The sequence below is a fragment of the Chiloscyllium plagiosum genome, unplaced genomic scaffold, assembly GCF_037043375.1.
Source record: "Chiloscyllium plagiosum isolate Xiang-an unplaced genomic scaffold, Cpla_swu_hap1 HiC_scaffold_24, whole genome shotgun sequence".
In the NCBI taxonomy this organism is placed as follows: Eukaryota; Metazoa; Chordata; class Chondrichthyes; order Orectolobiformes; family Hemiscylliidae; genus Chiloscyllium; species Chiloscyllium plagiosum.
This window is the reverse complement of record NW_028270162.1, coordinates 36813059-36829420: the sequence shown is the minus strand read 5'-3', so window position 1 is coordinate 36829420 and position 16362 is coordinate 36813059. Positions and strand designations below refer to the sequence as shown.

Genomic DNA, 16362 nt, shown 5'->3' with positions numbered 1-16362 from the left:
TGACAATAAAAGATCTTCACAAGTTAACAGAAGTCCAAGGCATAGCTGCTGTCATCTTCAGTGTCTTTCTTCTTCCGGCTGAGGATCTCCCTGGGTCGTACTCTTTCTTTTTACTGCGAATATGTTGCATATGAAAAGGTACCTTTGATAGAGAGTGTTTACTAATTTCTTGGGACTCTCTCCTGATGGCAGTTGTTCTCTCTCCAATTTTCAAAATGCCTGCATTTTTATACTCCCTACATTGGATTGTCTCATTGGTTCAATATTGGCAAAACAATAAATTCAGACTTGATTGGGTTTTAGTATCCTGGGGAATAATTTAAACTAATTGGTTAAGTTCAAATTGTTGTCAAAACAGCAAACAAAACTTAGGTATCCATTTCACAGCCAAACGTTACATATTTTCAATTTTCCAGTGCACTCTGGGACTGTCATTTAGTCATATACACAGATGCTTGTAAATTCTCAGTTCAAAACAGCATTTACTCTCTCAAAGATATAGTACATGCCTTCAACTTCATAACAGACCAAAAATCTGTAGGTGAGGAATTGTCCTGTTAATCACATGAAGCCCAAGGCAGAAACTTGCAACTCTGAGTCAACATTATTTTTGAATCAAAGGACAGCCAACGACGATGGACTGGTGATCAAGTTGACTATTTGCTGCACGATATACATCCACGCATGTAGGCAGTATTCTATCACATTGACTTGTGTCTTATAGATGATGGAATGTCTCTGGTGAATCAGGAGACTAGGTGCTCATTTCAGAATTCCCAGCCTCTGACCTGTTCTCGTAGTCACTAGTTTTTTATACAATTGGCCAGTTTAGAATCTTATCAATTGTAACCCCAGGATCTTGATGGAGAGAATATCAAGGAGACATAGTTAGATTGTCTCAGCCTTGAGATTGTCATTGTCTGCCACTTACGTGACACCAATGTCACTTGTCACTTATTAGCTCAAACCAGAACACTGTCCATATCTTGCTGCATATGGACTGCTTCAGTATGAGGTAGGATGCTGAATGTTTTGCAGTCTTTAGCAATGATCATATAATGACGGGAAGGCCATTGAAGAAGCAGCTGAAGATGGCTGAGCCTACGACATTATCCTGAGTAACACCTGCAGCAGTGTCCTGGCACTGAGATGACTGGGCTTCAAAACCACAACCATCTTTCTCAGTTGAACATATGACTCTAACCACCAGTGAGTTTCCCTCAATTTCCAGAGTTCAGTTTTGCCAGTCATATCAAGCCCTTCTCTCACCTCACCTCATAATTATGCTTCAAATAGATATGATTGAACTGTATGTGTTCCTCAAAAATAAATGACTATGTAATCTGGATTACTCTTCACACAAAATCTTCTTTCAGTTAAAGCATCTGAGAAGCCCAAAATATAACAGAGTTTAATGGATTTTCTTCAGAACATTTAAAATTGGCTTTGCATTGAACTGTTGTTCAAAATTAATGTTCAGTCAGTTTCTGAATTTTTGAGAAACCTTGCACTGCTTAACTAGACTTAGGTGTCAGGCCATGATCTCATACCTGAGCTGAAGTACCTGTTCTTTGACATTCATCCAATTCCATACACTTTAATGATCTATCCATTTCCCATTTTCTCTGGCCTGTAACATCAGTATGCATTTGAAAACAGATTCCTACCTAATCAAAACAAAACTGGGTCACGACATAAGCTGACTCCCAAGCTAGTTCACCTGCCTTCTCGATGGATTCTCACTCTATATTGTTCCAGTGTTAGTTTGAGCCATGTGGGTGGATTCAGGTTGCATTTACACTCTAACTGATGGTGGGGTGAAACAAACCTCCTCCACAAATACCACAGATATAGTCCGAATGTTCCCTCAGTGAGAGACAATAACAATGATCAAGCTACTTAAACAGAAAAGCATGACAATTTTTTTGAACATCATACTGGAAAGGAGGGAATGTTTTCATGGTCTGTTCACCACAATTTTAAAAAATGCAGGTGTGAATTTAGTCAAAATCTGGTTCAGAATTAAATTAAAATTCAGAAATAAATTTGGCGGGGGGGGGGGGGGGATTTGGATTATAATTCAAATACTCCAATGCATATTGAAGTTGTTTGGCTAAGAACAAAATGTTGGGTAAATATAACTGACGAAGTAAGAACCTTGTTAGAACTATGGCATTTGCGTAAATCATCGCAGGATTCAAATGTTTACAATTTGACAGCATTTTGAAGGAGAATGGTTGTGTTGTCTTTGAATGAGATGTATTAAACACGCCGATAAACATCCCTCACAGAGAAAGACCATTCCCTTCAGCGCTGGCAGCTGTACCGCAGGAGCTCGCAGTTAACAGAGTGAGCTCAGGGACAGAGGCGCTGGCTACAAAGCCCCGCATTACCTGCTCAAAGTCAAAGCCACCGAACTTCGCGTTAACAGTGTCGGCGATCTCCACATCCGAACAGGCCACATCGCCGCCATCTTCTTGTTTTTTTTTCCTCTTTCCCACCCCCTCCCTCCTCTCTCTGTGGCTAGAAAGGTCGGCGTTTTGTGTGTTTTTCTTCCAAGGTCTGCCAAAGTCCTCTCGGCGAATGTCGTTCAGCAAGGGAACGTGAGCGCCACATCAGTGCACATAGGCAGGAAATGGAACATGCGCTGGCCCTGTTCCTATCTAATTGTGCTTAATGTGTATCTTTCGGTGTTTTGGAAATAATGTCCAAATAGTACAGCAACTCCAGGGTAGTGTGCATGAGGTCTACCTGCAATGAATCTGTGACAATAACATTTTCATCAGACATTTATGTTTTAAAAATTACATTGTGAATGAAGTGTATTTGAAATATTTATTTTTGCACACATTTTTGAGGATAAAATTAAATATCTCGTTCTTCTTTGGGTTGGTTTTTACACTGAAAACGGTCAAACTAACTTTCTTAAAGCATTTTGTCTAGTTCCTCAGGATAGTTTGCGTGAATACCAGATCAAGGGCAAAGGTTCTACCAATTAAAGTCCACTTATCAACTAACTGGCATTGCCTTTGTGTGTAGTGTAAGTCTTTCCCCATGAACTGGCATCCTTCCAAACTGTCAAGATGAAAAGCCTCACAAAATGCACCTTTTTTACAGCAATGTTCAAATTTTGTATTTCCAAAGGACAATCGGCAAAGATAATATGGCTTGCTTTTGTGTGATTGGTACACCAGATTTGGGTTATGGGCAATACAGTTAAACATGAATATCCAAACATTGATATCCTATTGTTGTAATATTAACCATTGGTTTTGTAAATGAGAACCTTTGGAGTATTTGCAATTATGTGCAATAATTAGTACAGAGTTATTGGACCTGTATGGTAGAGCCATGGCAATTCAATAGTGTAGTCTTACATTATTGCTGAAAAATGATACATGCAGTTAAAACTCTATGTCTTTCATTTATCAGGATAAATGCAAAAAATGGCAAATTTTAAAAATTTCTAATTTAGGATATTTTGTTCTGATCCCACCTCTTGCTTGACAGTGCTCACCAATGCGATTTTCATGGGAAGGTGGCAATGAACAAACCAGAGTCAGAACCACCACCTCTGCAAACATGTCTGAGCTGGGAACAGAGATAGCCAGATGCCAAAGGTGAGAGATGAGAAGGCCCACATTCATTCATTGATACAGAGGTTAATTCTATAATTGAATGTATGGCACCCTTCACTCATGTTCCCTCTAAGCCCCATCAAAATTCCTATGTACCCTCCATGATCCCATTCTCTCCTATATCTTTCAAGCCCATCAAACCAGCCTTGCTAATTTATGCCCTCCCCCCTCACCCAGTATTCACTGTGGAAAGAACTCTTGACCAATTGAATAATGATAGGTCATCTTTGCTTATTTAGTTATATCATGAGCATTCAATTAATCATCAATTCAAATTTCACTTAAAAAGAATTACTTCCCCTAAAAATTCAGACACCATCAATCAATTGCACAGTCATTCAAAGATCCCAGAAAACCCCACCTTTTAACTGCTCCAAAATCTGTGAAATAAACAAAGCCATTTAAAAAGCTCTTTAAAATACTTTAGTGTTTTTAACTACACATAAAACCATCAACCAAAGCTCACCGTCCTCTTCGGAACTATGGAAGCAATGCTGAGCTAAATACATTAGTGGGGGGTTTGAAACTCAATCAAACATTTATATTACGATTGCATTGCACAACTAAACTAACAAACTTTCCAGTGGTCAATAGCTATTGAAGTTGTCATAATGGATGATCAATGTTCATTTCCTGCCCCCAGAGTTCGACAAATGACTGTATTTTGAATCAATGTAAAAATCAAAGCACAGGGTGCAGATGACATGATGATACCTAATTCTCAGTAGTTTAATGTACAAGTTGGAGAAAGTTGTCATACAACATGATTAATTGCATAATTCCGGACAAATAAATCACAACCAGGATGTGGAGGTGCCAGTGTTGGACTGGGGTGGACATAGTTAAAAATCACAGAGCACCAGGTTATAGTCCAACAGGTTTATTTGAAAGTTAAAGCTTTCGGAGCGCTGCTCCTTTGTCAGGTAGCTAGTGGGGCTACCTAAATTATAGTAAAAGATAAAAGTGTCATGCAACTGATGCAACGTATTTAACAATGCTAGATTGCTGTTAAGTCTTTAATCATTTAGAACGGGATGCAGTTTCCATTGATTAATATATAAATCCCAGAATTTCGCTTTCAAGTCACAGCCCTGAAACTAATGATCACATACCACTAAGATTCCAAAGATCAATTACTGCATTAAAACCTGCTTAATTTACCAGATGATATCTAATTATGACATTTGAAGTTGTCAAGATCTTTTGAACCTAAATGTCAATAGGTTTCTGACTCCACACTATGGTGATCACAAGGTTCACCACTCTTTTGAGGTGTTATGAAATATGTCTGCTAAAAAAATTGATCCAACTCCATGGAAATAACCAGATTTGCTAAAGGTTCTTTCATCCTCACTCTGCTGTCTTTAGTCATTCAATTGTACATCTTACTTTACAAAATCTGGCAAACATTAATTCTTCTATTCTTTATGCCACCACATAATTTTTCATCTGTTTCATACAGGCTGAAGGAAATTACATTTCTTATGACTTTTTATTTTAAAGGCAGCAGATATCTGATCCAACAGTCTCCTCTTGGAAAATTAAACATCAGACAGAACCAATTGCCTAATCATGAGACACACTGAGACAATCCATTAATTCAAATGCCAGTGTCAATTCAGGGAACCCCAGATTGCATTTTGAAATCCCTTAAAGGGTACGATGTATTCTTCCAGGGAATGATCATTAGTTTTCTGAGATCTATGAGATCCTGACAATACTTCATGCCGTTAACAGATCTAATGTCTTGAGACCTTCATCCAGGAACTCCAATAAATGGACTAAACTAACATCACATAATAACTATTGGGCATCTATCACACAAAGTACTTTATGTGTGATTTTACTTATTGTTGAAAGCAACACCAATGCCATGCCTTGCTTTGTCTTTGATATGATCTAACCCATGTCCACATTTCTACTGGTTTATTCAGTTAATCACTGACTACTCTTTGGGAATATCAGACGGTAACAATCTAGACATGCTTTCTGTTGCAATGGCCATGAAGGCTTTGGTTATTAGGTTTTTAATTTTCTGTCTGAAATGTTTCTTTTAGCTTTCAACATTCCATTTTGGATAACTGTCCTCTGATGTCATTTTCTATTCCAGAAACAAAAACAGAGAAGACTAGAAATGGAGCTAAGCTTTACACATTTCAGTAATCTTTTATTTATAGTGATTCCTGAAGAAGAGCTCATGCCCGAAACATTGATTCTCCTGTTCCTTGGATGCTGCCTGACCTGCTGCGCTTTTCCAGCAACACATTTTCAGCTATTTATAGTGATACACATACACAAACAAGCATCCTCAGTTTCAGTCTGCCCACCACATGAATAGAAATAAATACCATTAATAGACAGCTAACACTTTGACCGGAACTGATCAGGTGAGTTCTTGTGGTGCAGTGGTAGTGTCCTGCCACTGAATTAAGAGATCTAGATTCAATTCCCACCTGGCACCAGAACTGTGTAATAATGTGCTCTGGACAGGTTGATCAGAAAATAAAAATATAATTGAACAGGCAATAAAAATATCATGATCAAGTGACATTTAATGTAACTGGAGGCAGTAGGTGGTATTTCATTCAAAATGCTAACTTTGATTGGAAGCTCAATGAGACAATCCTCAGCACACATGGTAAAATTGTTCAGAATACAAAGATCTAATGATTTTCTAACTAAATAATTCGACATAAAGTGCAACCATTGTTCAGAGAGGAATTAGTATATTTTCATGTTGTCTTTCACTTGTTAGTGATTACAACTCCAAATAAGGATATGATCACATTCTTTGCCTTGAGAATGTCATAAAGATTCCTTTCCTGTGGATCTTGTTCTGGTGTAATCAGAAAACCCTTAAATAATTAATTATTTTGTGTGGTTTCCTTTCCAAAGTCCATTGTTTTATCAATTCTGCATCAATTGAATTGAATACAGGTTAAACACTATTAGAACTAAACAAAAGAGTTTTAGCACAGAAACTATTATTAGGCTTCCTACCCTTGGTGTTCCTTGAACTGTAACAGCCTACCTCCCCCTTCCTGCTAGCTAGATTGCAAACTGTGGGGTCTTGGGAATTAAACTCAGCACTGGGGAGAATTTGCGATTTTGAAGTACATCTGGCTGTTCCTGTTTGCCGTACCAGGTACCTCACTGAAGACTTCAGATAGTATATGCCTTCAGTTTGGGTTGAGTCCGCTGATGCGTGTGGACATGTTTTGGATTTATCAGGTTAGTACTTGGTTCTTCTTGCTTTCTGGTGGCTTTTGTGAGTTGGTTTTTACTTTAGGGTGTGCCTTGTGGTGTTGGTCGGGTCAGTAGTTTTCAGAGGTTGTTGGTTCTCAGGTCTGGTGGTCATGGCTGGTTGCCATTAGTTCCCCAGGTAAGGAACAGGCCTGTGTCGGTGGGTTTCAGAATGGCCATCAGGAACCCTCTTCTGGAGATGGCTGTGGGGATCGCTATTGGGGCAGTAGCTATTGGGATACTTCTCCTGGGGGTAGCTACAGGGGTAGCTCATTCAGGTCAAACTATAATAAATGAGGGCCTGCTGTCTTTGCACCAAATCTGCACTTGCCATTGTGCTACTGATGTTCCCTTTTGAGATCAATTGGTTTCCTGATATTTCGAGTAGGTGTGAATGTGTTTTGATTAAGTGGAATGTCTGGTATTTCTATGCATAAGTATTAACTGAAGTTAAATGTTTGGAATCTGCTAAGGCTCCATTCATTAAGGGTTGGGATAGTGTTAGGCCTGGTTCATTGTTCTTTTAGAGTCAAGGTATGAATTGGACTTTCAAACTGAACAACGTTTTTAGGCAGCTATCTCTGTGACTGTATATTTTTCCACAGCATAGCCCAGCTGTCTTTTTTCCTTGTATAAATTAATTTAAAAAGTCCAGGACTTGGTCCAGTATTTCAGAACAGGGGGATTTTTGATCAATCTTTCAGTGGTGGGGAGGAACCAAGTAGTTCTTCTCCCCATACAGCATGACTATATCCTCAAGATAACTTGCAATACATTAATAATGGTGGATCTTTGAGAGCAGGGTGCCTTAATGTTTTCTCTGGTTAGAGGGTTTACAGTCAGCGAGTGCCACCGTTTAATTCATGTCCAAATAACACCTTGTACTGACTTGGAAATATATTGTCATTGTCACTGTCAAATTCCTAGATGTTCTTAACAACACTAAGGGAGTCTTTTCCCTGCCTGGAGAGCAGCTATTCAAGGGAGTGGCCCACTATTTCATGTTAAGTTACATTTAGGAAAGGACCTCCCACACTGTGGGGTGTGACCCCCCGACCCGCAAAACTTCACAATGCAGTCACAATTTTCAAAGCAAATGGCCGTCATGAAACTTCAATCAACTGCTAAACGCTGTCAGACCTTGTTAAATGTCACAGATTTTTTTAACAGTATGTGCAGCCGAATGACCTGAAATGGGAAGATTTTTATATTAAAATCCCTGTGGGCAGGGCAGGTTTGTCCCCTGTTGCTCTCCAGGTCTCCGCCCCCCCCTTCTTTACCTGCTCTCACAGGGGTGCGCTGTCAGTAAACTTTGAGAAGTTATGATGGAAAAGGGTTTGGGTGCCACTGATATAGGCATTGACAATGGCAATGTCTACATCCTGTTACGGAACTTTTGAAAACTCACCCTGAGATTGTTGGCAGATTTCTGTGCAATGACTGCCTACAGATCAATGTTTTTAAAACTAGTGCTAAATATTGCAGAAACTGTAGTTGTGCTAGCTGTGAGGCTTTGTAGTGCTTATGACAAATTGTGCTGAAAAAAAAGTTTGAGATGAAATTTTGCTTCTTGGTATTTAATAATACTGGATGTGGAGAATCGGGTTTAGTTACAGTGAAGGATGTATTGCACTTCGGTTGAATCACAATAGTCCTTGGCTTTAATCGGCCTCAGGGATGTTAATGGGCTTTTGTAGCATTGGGCAAAAGCATTACAGTCGCTCTGGTGGAATTCGGCAACTTTGGAGAGGAGCTCTGGCATCAATGTGGAGAAAAATGTGTGATTTGGCCAAATCATGAAAGAACATTTTAGGAATTCACAGAACTAAAGAATAATTTCTGGGCCTTGCCTCATTCCTAGTATTTGTGAATGGTAAGGGGAAGAGGAAAGACAAAGTCTTATGCCTGACAGGATAGGGTCTGCAACACAGGTTTACAACATTTATGAGAGACTCTCAGACATTGCAATTTTTTTAGTGCAACAGAAAAAAAGCGCTACCAGTTTGCAGTATGTCTTAGTTTGAGAAAGTGTTGCTGCTTTTTATCAGATTTGTTTCATTGCCAACAGAAGAGCAGAAGTAGGTATTGGGGTGTTATAATTTCAATTCTATGGTTTGGATTGACCTGATTTTGTCCTGCTTTGCGCTGTTATAAAATTGGGGATTATTTCCACTACATGGAAATGCATTTCATCCATCGGCATATTTTAATATCTGGAAATGTTTATATGTTAGCTTCTTGAAGAAAGAACCAGGACAATTTTGAGGTCTTACTGATACCTATAGATATTTAACCTAATTGCTCTGAGACTTTACACACCCGATATTATTTAGATCCCTGAACCACGTTCCATGTATTTTGAGGGATTAAATAGCTGGCATGACTTCTGAATTGGTTTTATGAGCTGTTCTGTTTAATAATGGAACTGGGGCAGCAGAGGCTTAGAGTGAGATTCTACGACAGAGGACAGCAGCTTGTTTGCAATTATGCCAAATTTATACTTGATTTACTCCATTTTTATCCTCTGCTGTTAGGCAGTTGAGTTTTGCAGGAAATTTGGGCTTACGTTCCCTTTGACAAGATCCTGTTGAAGTCACTGCAAAATTGAGGGCTCTTGTGGAATAGTGGTAGTGCCCCTACTCCTGAATTAAGAGGCCCTGGTTGAATTCCTGCCTGCTCCAGAGGTGTGTAGTAACATCTCTGAACAGGCTGATGTGGGAAAATCACTACAAATTTGAGTGCAATCAGGATCCAGAAAATCAGCACCTCAAGGCTTTAAACCAATGTTCCTGTTAATTAATACTTACCTCCAGGAGTTTGTGAAGTTCTGGTGGCTGATTTTGCAGCAGTAGTGAGCAGAATAGTTGTTTCAAAACAAGGTATACCAGACAAATAAAAATAAACTCATTGTAAGGTTCCCTTAATTCAGGTTGGCTGGTTTGCGAGGACTTGTATTATGCATTTAGTTTGTGGAATTTATTTTAAATAGCATTGATATTGCAATAAGTACATTCTGTACCCTCGAGAGTGTACAGAGAGAAACTCATTGTTATTGACACTTAGTTGATTTCTGGATAAATTCAGCCCTTTGTTGCTAATCTGTGTTTGTTGTCTGTGTCAATTTAAATACTGTAGTGTCTTCTGGAAAATAAAAATTGACCTCTGCTTCAGATCATCAGGCTGTTAATCAATTGAAAGGAATTTCACTTATGATTGTTCAGCTGACTGCAGAACCCCAACAGTTATTCATGCAAGATGTATCAGAAGCATTGTTGTCGGAGATTGCATCATCTGTACATGCTTTGGAGAGGGAGAAACTTGGAGAGTGGGGTGTACAGTCAATATCTGCCGAATGCTGATCCTTACAATCGAGACATTGAAGCCAAGGAATGGAAGTGATTAAAATGGACCATGTTTCATTTTTTCAGTTCAGGATGAAAGCAGGAAATGCCACCCATGTCAATGTACCAGAAAAAAAAGTTGGTGGAAAACCTGAGCCTGGAGTCACATTCAGCTAGTCTGGTTAAGGAGGGTGGGTTTAATGTACAATGTGGTCTGGCTGACAGAGGGGAGATAATTGTAGATTAGGTGATCATTTTGCAGAACACCTCCATTCAGTCTGCAGACATGATCCCTAGCTTGTTATTGTAATTTTCCACCTTGCTCTCATGCTGACTTCTTTGTCCTCAACCTCCAATGAAGCTTAGCACACATTTAACAAATAAATAATATTTTATAAATAAACAATACTTCATCTTTTGTAATGCAGTTGTTTCTTTGTTTCTCTCGCTTTCAGATGGCGATGTTTCATCATGTTTCAAATCACATCTGCTCTGAACACATCTTTATTTCCTTTACATTCCATTGCCACTCCTTTTGCCCTGCATCACCAACTCGTTTGTTATCATAGAATCATACAGTCATAGAGGTATACAGCAGAGATGGTGTGGGGAATGGTGATTAATGGAGGTTGGAGATTGGCAAGAAGAAAACCTGTTACTTAATTTCACCTGTTTTGCTTTGCATTGAAGTCCTTTTCTTTTGTTCGTTTTACCTTCCGTATTTCACTTTCTTACGATGTTAGATTTCTAACTTTTCTTAAATCTGATGACAGTTGTTTCTCAACCCCAATCTCCTACTTTCTCCCCGTAACCCTTGATCCCCATCACACTCATTAACCTATCCATCTCAGTCTTAAATATCCTCAATGACCTGGCCTCCACAGCCTTCTGTCGCAGTGAATTCCATAGATTCACCACTCTCTGGCTGAAGAAGTTTCTTCCTCTCTCCATTCTGAAAGGTCTTTCCTTTACTATAAGGCTGTTCCCCCGGGTCCTCGTCCCTCCTACCAATGGAAACATCTTCCCAACATCCACTTTGTCCGGGCCATTCAGTATTCTTTACGTTTCTATTAGATCCCCCCCCATCCTTCTAAACTCCACTGAGTATAGACCCAGAGTCCTCAAATGTTCCTCATATGTTAAGCATTTCTTTCCTGGGATCATTCTCACGAACCTCCTCTGAACACACTCCAGGGCCAGTACATCTTTCCTGAGATATGAGGCCCAAAACTGCACACAATACTCCAAATGAGGCCTTATACAGCCTCAGAAGTACATCCCTGCTTTTATATTCAAGTCCTCTCAAAATAAATGCCATCGTTGTGTTTGCCTTTCTAACTACTGATTCAACCTGCAAGTTTACCTTGAGAGAATCCTGGACTAGAACTCCCAAGTCTTTTTGCACTTCAGACTACTGAATTTTCTTCTCATTTAGAAAATAGTCCATGCCTCTATTCCTTCTACCAAAGTGCATGACCTCACACTTTCCCATGCTGTATTCCATCTGCCACTTCTTTGCCCACTCTCCTAATTTGTCCAAATCTTTCTTCAGCTTCCCCACCTCGTCAATGATACCCGACCCTCTACTTAACTTTGTATTGTCTATAAACTTAGCCAGAATGCCCTCAGTTCCTTCATCTAGATCATTAATGTATAAAGTGAAAACTTATGGTCCCAACACTGAGCGTTGTGGAACACCACTTGTCACCAGCTGCCATCCTGAGAAGGACCCTTTTATCCCCACTCTCTGCTTTCTGACGGACAGCCAAGCTTCTATCCAAGCTAGCAGCTTGCCTCTAACATCAGGGTCCTTATCTTATTTAGTAGCCTCCTGTGCGGCACTTTGTCAAAGGCCTTATTGAAGACCAGATAGATAACATCCATTGGCTCTCCTTCATCTAATCTGCTCATTACATCCTCAAAGAATTCTAGCAGATTTGACCTCCCCTTGATTAAACTATGCTGACTTTTTTTTGCTGTACTTTGCTGCTGCATTAAAATGGGATTTTTTCTTGCATCCATATCAATGTATTTTCTATGAAGTAAGGAGTAATGTTGACTATCAAAATTATTGATGAATTAGCAGAGTAACATACTTATTTAATGCTCGGTTTCAAATAGTTTTATGTGTTTTAATTTAGTAATATAAATGTTCCCATGAATAATCAGCACTTAAAGCAGAGAGCTGATGTAAATTATTTTCCTTTCCAATTTACTGAATGCATTGGTTTACAGAAGCTGGGTCTAAATCCTTGAATTAATTTCTTTTTCACTTATTTAATTTGTTTAACTTAATATTTTTAACTCACAGAGGGCACACAAGCTTACTGCATTTGATGAACATATAGAAAGTAACAGTAACATTTCAAGAAGCAGCAATATTCCTGAGAACTGGGATAACATCATTCAGGAACACAAATTTACCTCTGGAAATCCCCCAGAAGCTAAACGAGTGGTTGGGCCGTATGAAGCAGTAAGGATGCCCTATATTCAACTTCAGATGCAGACTCATTTCAGTAGAATCATAGAATCCACCATTCTACCCATTGAGTCCACACCCAGTTCTCCAAAGAGCATTCCACCCAATTCATGTAACTCTGCATTTCCCGTCACTAATTCACTTAGCCTGCACATCTCTGGACACGACAGGGCAATTTACCATGACCAATTCACCTAACCTGCACATCTTTGGACTCTGCATGGAAACTGGAGCACCCGGAGGAAATTACACACAGACGTGGGGAGAATGTCCAAACTCTGCAAATCGCCTGAGGCCGGAATTGACTTATTAGCTCATCCTAGCCAAAGTAGTGGCAAGAGGGCTAAGGCAGTCTAGCATCCCTGGATTAGGAATAGGAACCTCTAGCACAGGTTCTTGAATATCAAGAGGACATGGACAGCAGATAAGACAGATTTGAATTCCCTGCGATATCCCTACTGATAAAGAACCAGCAACAGATATCTTGTCTCACAAGTAAAAAATGCTCTCCTGGACAAGGTGCATAGACCATAAGAAATAGGAACAGGAGAAAGCAGTTCGGCCCCTCGAGTTTGCTTCTGTTCCTGGCTTATCAGGCACTCCTCATGTCCACTTTCCCGTGTTTTTCCATAAACCATGATTCTCCTGCTGACTAACAATCAATCTATTGCAGCACTAAACATACACAAGGAATCTACCCCAACAGCTCTCTCTGACAAGGAGTTCCAAAGAGTCACAACTCTCTGAAATAAGAAATTCTTTTGCAACTCAGTCTTAAATTGGTGCCCCTTTACTCCGAGACTGTGCCCTCTGGTCCTAGAGTCTCCATGAAGGGAAACATCTTTTCAGCATTTACCCTGTCAAGCCCCTCATGATTCTATTTGTCTCATTGAAATCATTTTTGTAAACTCCAATGATTGGAGTCCCATCCTGTTTAGCATTTGTTCATAAGATTATCCCTCCATAGAGAGGAATCATCTTAGTTAATAAACACTATTGGAACTACACTCCACTACTCACTTCACACAACCCAATGGAACTACACTTCAAAACACACTTCACACCAGCCATTGGAACTAAACTTCAATGCAAACATCACACTACCAATTGGAATTACACTTCAAGTGGTTCAAGAGGGCAGCTATCAAGGGCAACTAGGGATGGGCAATAAATACTGGTCAGCCTGCAATGCCCACATCCCACAAATATAGTACACATTTCACACTACCCAAGGGAATTACACTCAGCAGAGATTTAATGATTTCAACAAACAAGAGAAACAAAAAGGAAATAACAATAGTTACAACTTTATGGTGAGAATGGATTTGAATAAATGTTGTAAACCAGATGGATAAAGTCATCCTAATTAGTTTTCAGACTAAGTGCATGGACATTTTAAAAACACTGAGCCCTACCTGTGATTTGAAACTACTGTAACCAACAGTTGCTGTTGATTTGGCATAAATGCTCTGAAATTGGTTTGAATTTCTACAAAATATGCTCATTATTTGAACTTATTTTTATTGATCGTACTAAATATATCTGTGTCTAGTTGGATCGTTTGTCGGAAATTTGTACAACAGAGTGTGAAATTAAGGGAGCAATATTATGGGGCAGGATTTCCTGTCAATTCAAAAAGAGAAGTTGCTGGAAAAGCTCAGCAGGTCTGGTAGCATCTGTGAAGAGAAATCAAAGTTAACGTTTCCTCAGAACTGAGGAAGGGTCACTGAACCCGAAATGTTAACTATGATTTTCTCTTCACAGATGCTGCCAGACATGCTGAGCTTTTCCAGGAACTTCTCTCTTTGTTTCTGATTTCCAACATCCTCAGTTCTTTCAGTTTTTACTTTGTGTCAAAACGTCTGTCAGCAATTCTATGGATCTCCAGTTCTAGCAGTAATAGGATGGACTAATCAATGGTGTAGTTAATTGGTCTGCTTTCAAAGTCAGTGGTAGACCAGTGATCCATTCTTAATTCATTCCCTTTGGTAGCATTCAGTCCATTTGAATGACTTTTCTCTTTTAAATCATTGGAGGATTGAAAAATGATCTCAATTCATCTGTTCAGGGCATTTAACACTTATTTACTAAGTAATACTGAAATGTGATTTTGGTACAACCAAGAATGTTTATGTTTAATTTATAAAAACGGTCTCTTTGTCTGGTTGTACTATTCTACGATTCAGTGCTTGCTGTTGCTTATGTGATGTTCAGTAATCGTATTGTGCTATACAGTAATTGTTGAGCATAGGAATCAATTATGAACATGCACAGGAATGTAGGAATGAGGGTCACAAATAGTCCATTTTGCTCTTGAGTGCGCTTCACTGTTTGATAAGATTATGGCTAATCTGATTGTGGCATCAACTTCACTTTCCTGAATATTGAATTGAATTGAATTTATTGCCACGTGTACCGAGGCACAGTGAAAAGCTTCATTTTGCGAGCAATACAGGCAGACCACAGAGTTAAGCAGCATAGATAAGTAAATAATAGGTAAATAGCGGCAAAAACAAAAACACAGGTACAGGCAAATGTTAAGAGATTGTAGTCTATTCAGTGTTCTAACCACATTGGGTAGAAACTGTTTCGAAACCAGCTGGGCTTCTGTACCTTCTCCCTGATGGTCAAGGTTGGAGAAAAACATGGCCAGGGTGGGATAGATCTTTGATAATGTTGGCGGCCTTTCCTTGACAGAGGACCTGGTAGATGGATTCTATAGATGGGAAGTTGGCCTTTGTGATTGTCCGGGCCGAGTTCACCACTCTCTGTAACTGTCTCCAATCTTGAATGGTACAGTTGCCATATCAAGTAGTGATACATTCAAACAGAATGCTCTCAATGGCGCACCTATAAAAGTCATGCCTGAGGAAGAAGAGGCATTGGTGGGCCTTTTTAACCAGTGCATCCGCATGAAGAGTCCAAGAAAGCTTGTTGTGGATAACCACTCCCAGGAGCTTGACACTTTCCACTCATTCCACCTCTATGCTGGTAATGTGTAGTGGGGGCATGAGTAACATCCCACCAAAAGTCAATGATGAGTTCCTTGGTTTTGCTGGCATTGAGAGCTAGGTTGTATTCAGTGCACCATTTTTCCAGGTCTTCCACCTCCCGTCTGTAGTCTGCTTCATCGCCATCTGAGATTCGACTGACTATGGTGGTGTCATCAGCGAACTTGTAAATGGCAGTGGGGGGCTGAATATGCATCCCTCGGGTGGGCGAGGGGGGGGGGGGGGGTCCAGTGTTGCGTGTTAGTGAGGATGAAATATTGTCCCCAATCTTCACTGATTGTGGCCTGTGGGTTAGGAATCTGAGGATCCAGTTGCAGAGAATGGGGCTTAGTCCGAGATCACTAAGTTCAGTAATCAATCTCGAAGGGATAATAGTGTCGAAGGCTGAACTGTAGTCAATGAGTAGGATTCTTACATAGCTGTTCTTGGTGTCAAAAATGTTTTAGGAAGGAGTAGTGGGCAAGTGACATGGCATCTGACGTGGATCAGTTGCTCCGATAGGCAAATTGGAGTGGGCCAAGAGTAGTGGGGAGGCTGGAGTTGATTAATGTCATGATTAATGTCATGAAGGGCTCATGCCCGAAACGTCGATTCTCCTGCTCCTTGGATGCTGCCTGACCTGCTGCGTTTTTCCAGCAACACATTTTCAG

General features: G+C 39.8%; 1 protein-coding gene and 1 long non-coding RNA gene across 2 annotated transcripts in view; one reads left to right on the top strand and one right to left on the bottom strand.

Annotated features, from left to right (window-relative positions):
* The window catches only part of nipsnap1 (nipsnap homolog 1 (C. elegans)), a 39347-nt gene extending 36794 nt beyond the window's left edge, over positions 1–2553 (bottom strand). Inside the window, exon 1 of the mRNA XM_088000089.1 lies at positions 2394–2553. Within this exon, the coding sequence (XP_087856215.1) occupies positions 2394–2473 (80 nt within the window). The 5' untranslated portion in view covers positions 2474–2553. The remainder of the gene's footprint in view (positions 1–2393) is intronic.
* The window catches only part of LOC148145395 (uncharacterized), a 64106-nt gene extending 53503 nt beyond the window's left edge, over positions 1–10603 (top strand). The window contains exons 5-6 of the long non-coding RNA XR_015761268.1: positions 3511–3620; positions 5749–10603. This is a non-coding gene — a long non-coding RNA (uncharacterized LOC148145395). The remainder of the gene's footprint in view (positions 1–3510; positions 3621–5748) is intronic.
* The last annotated feature ends 5759 nt before the right edge of the window (positions 10604–16362 follow it).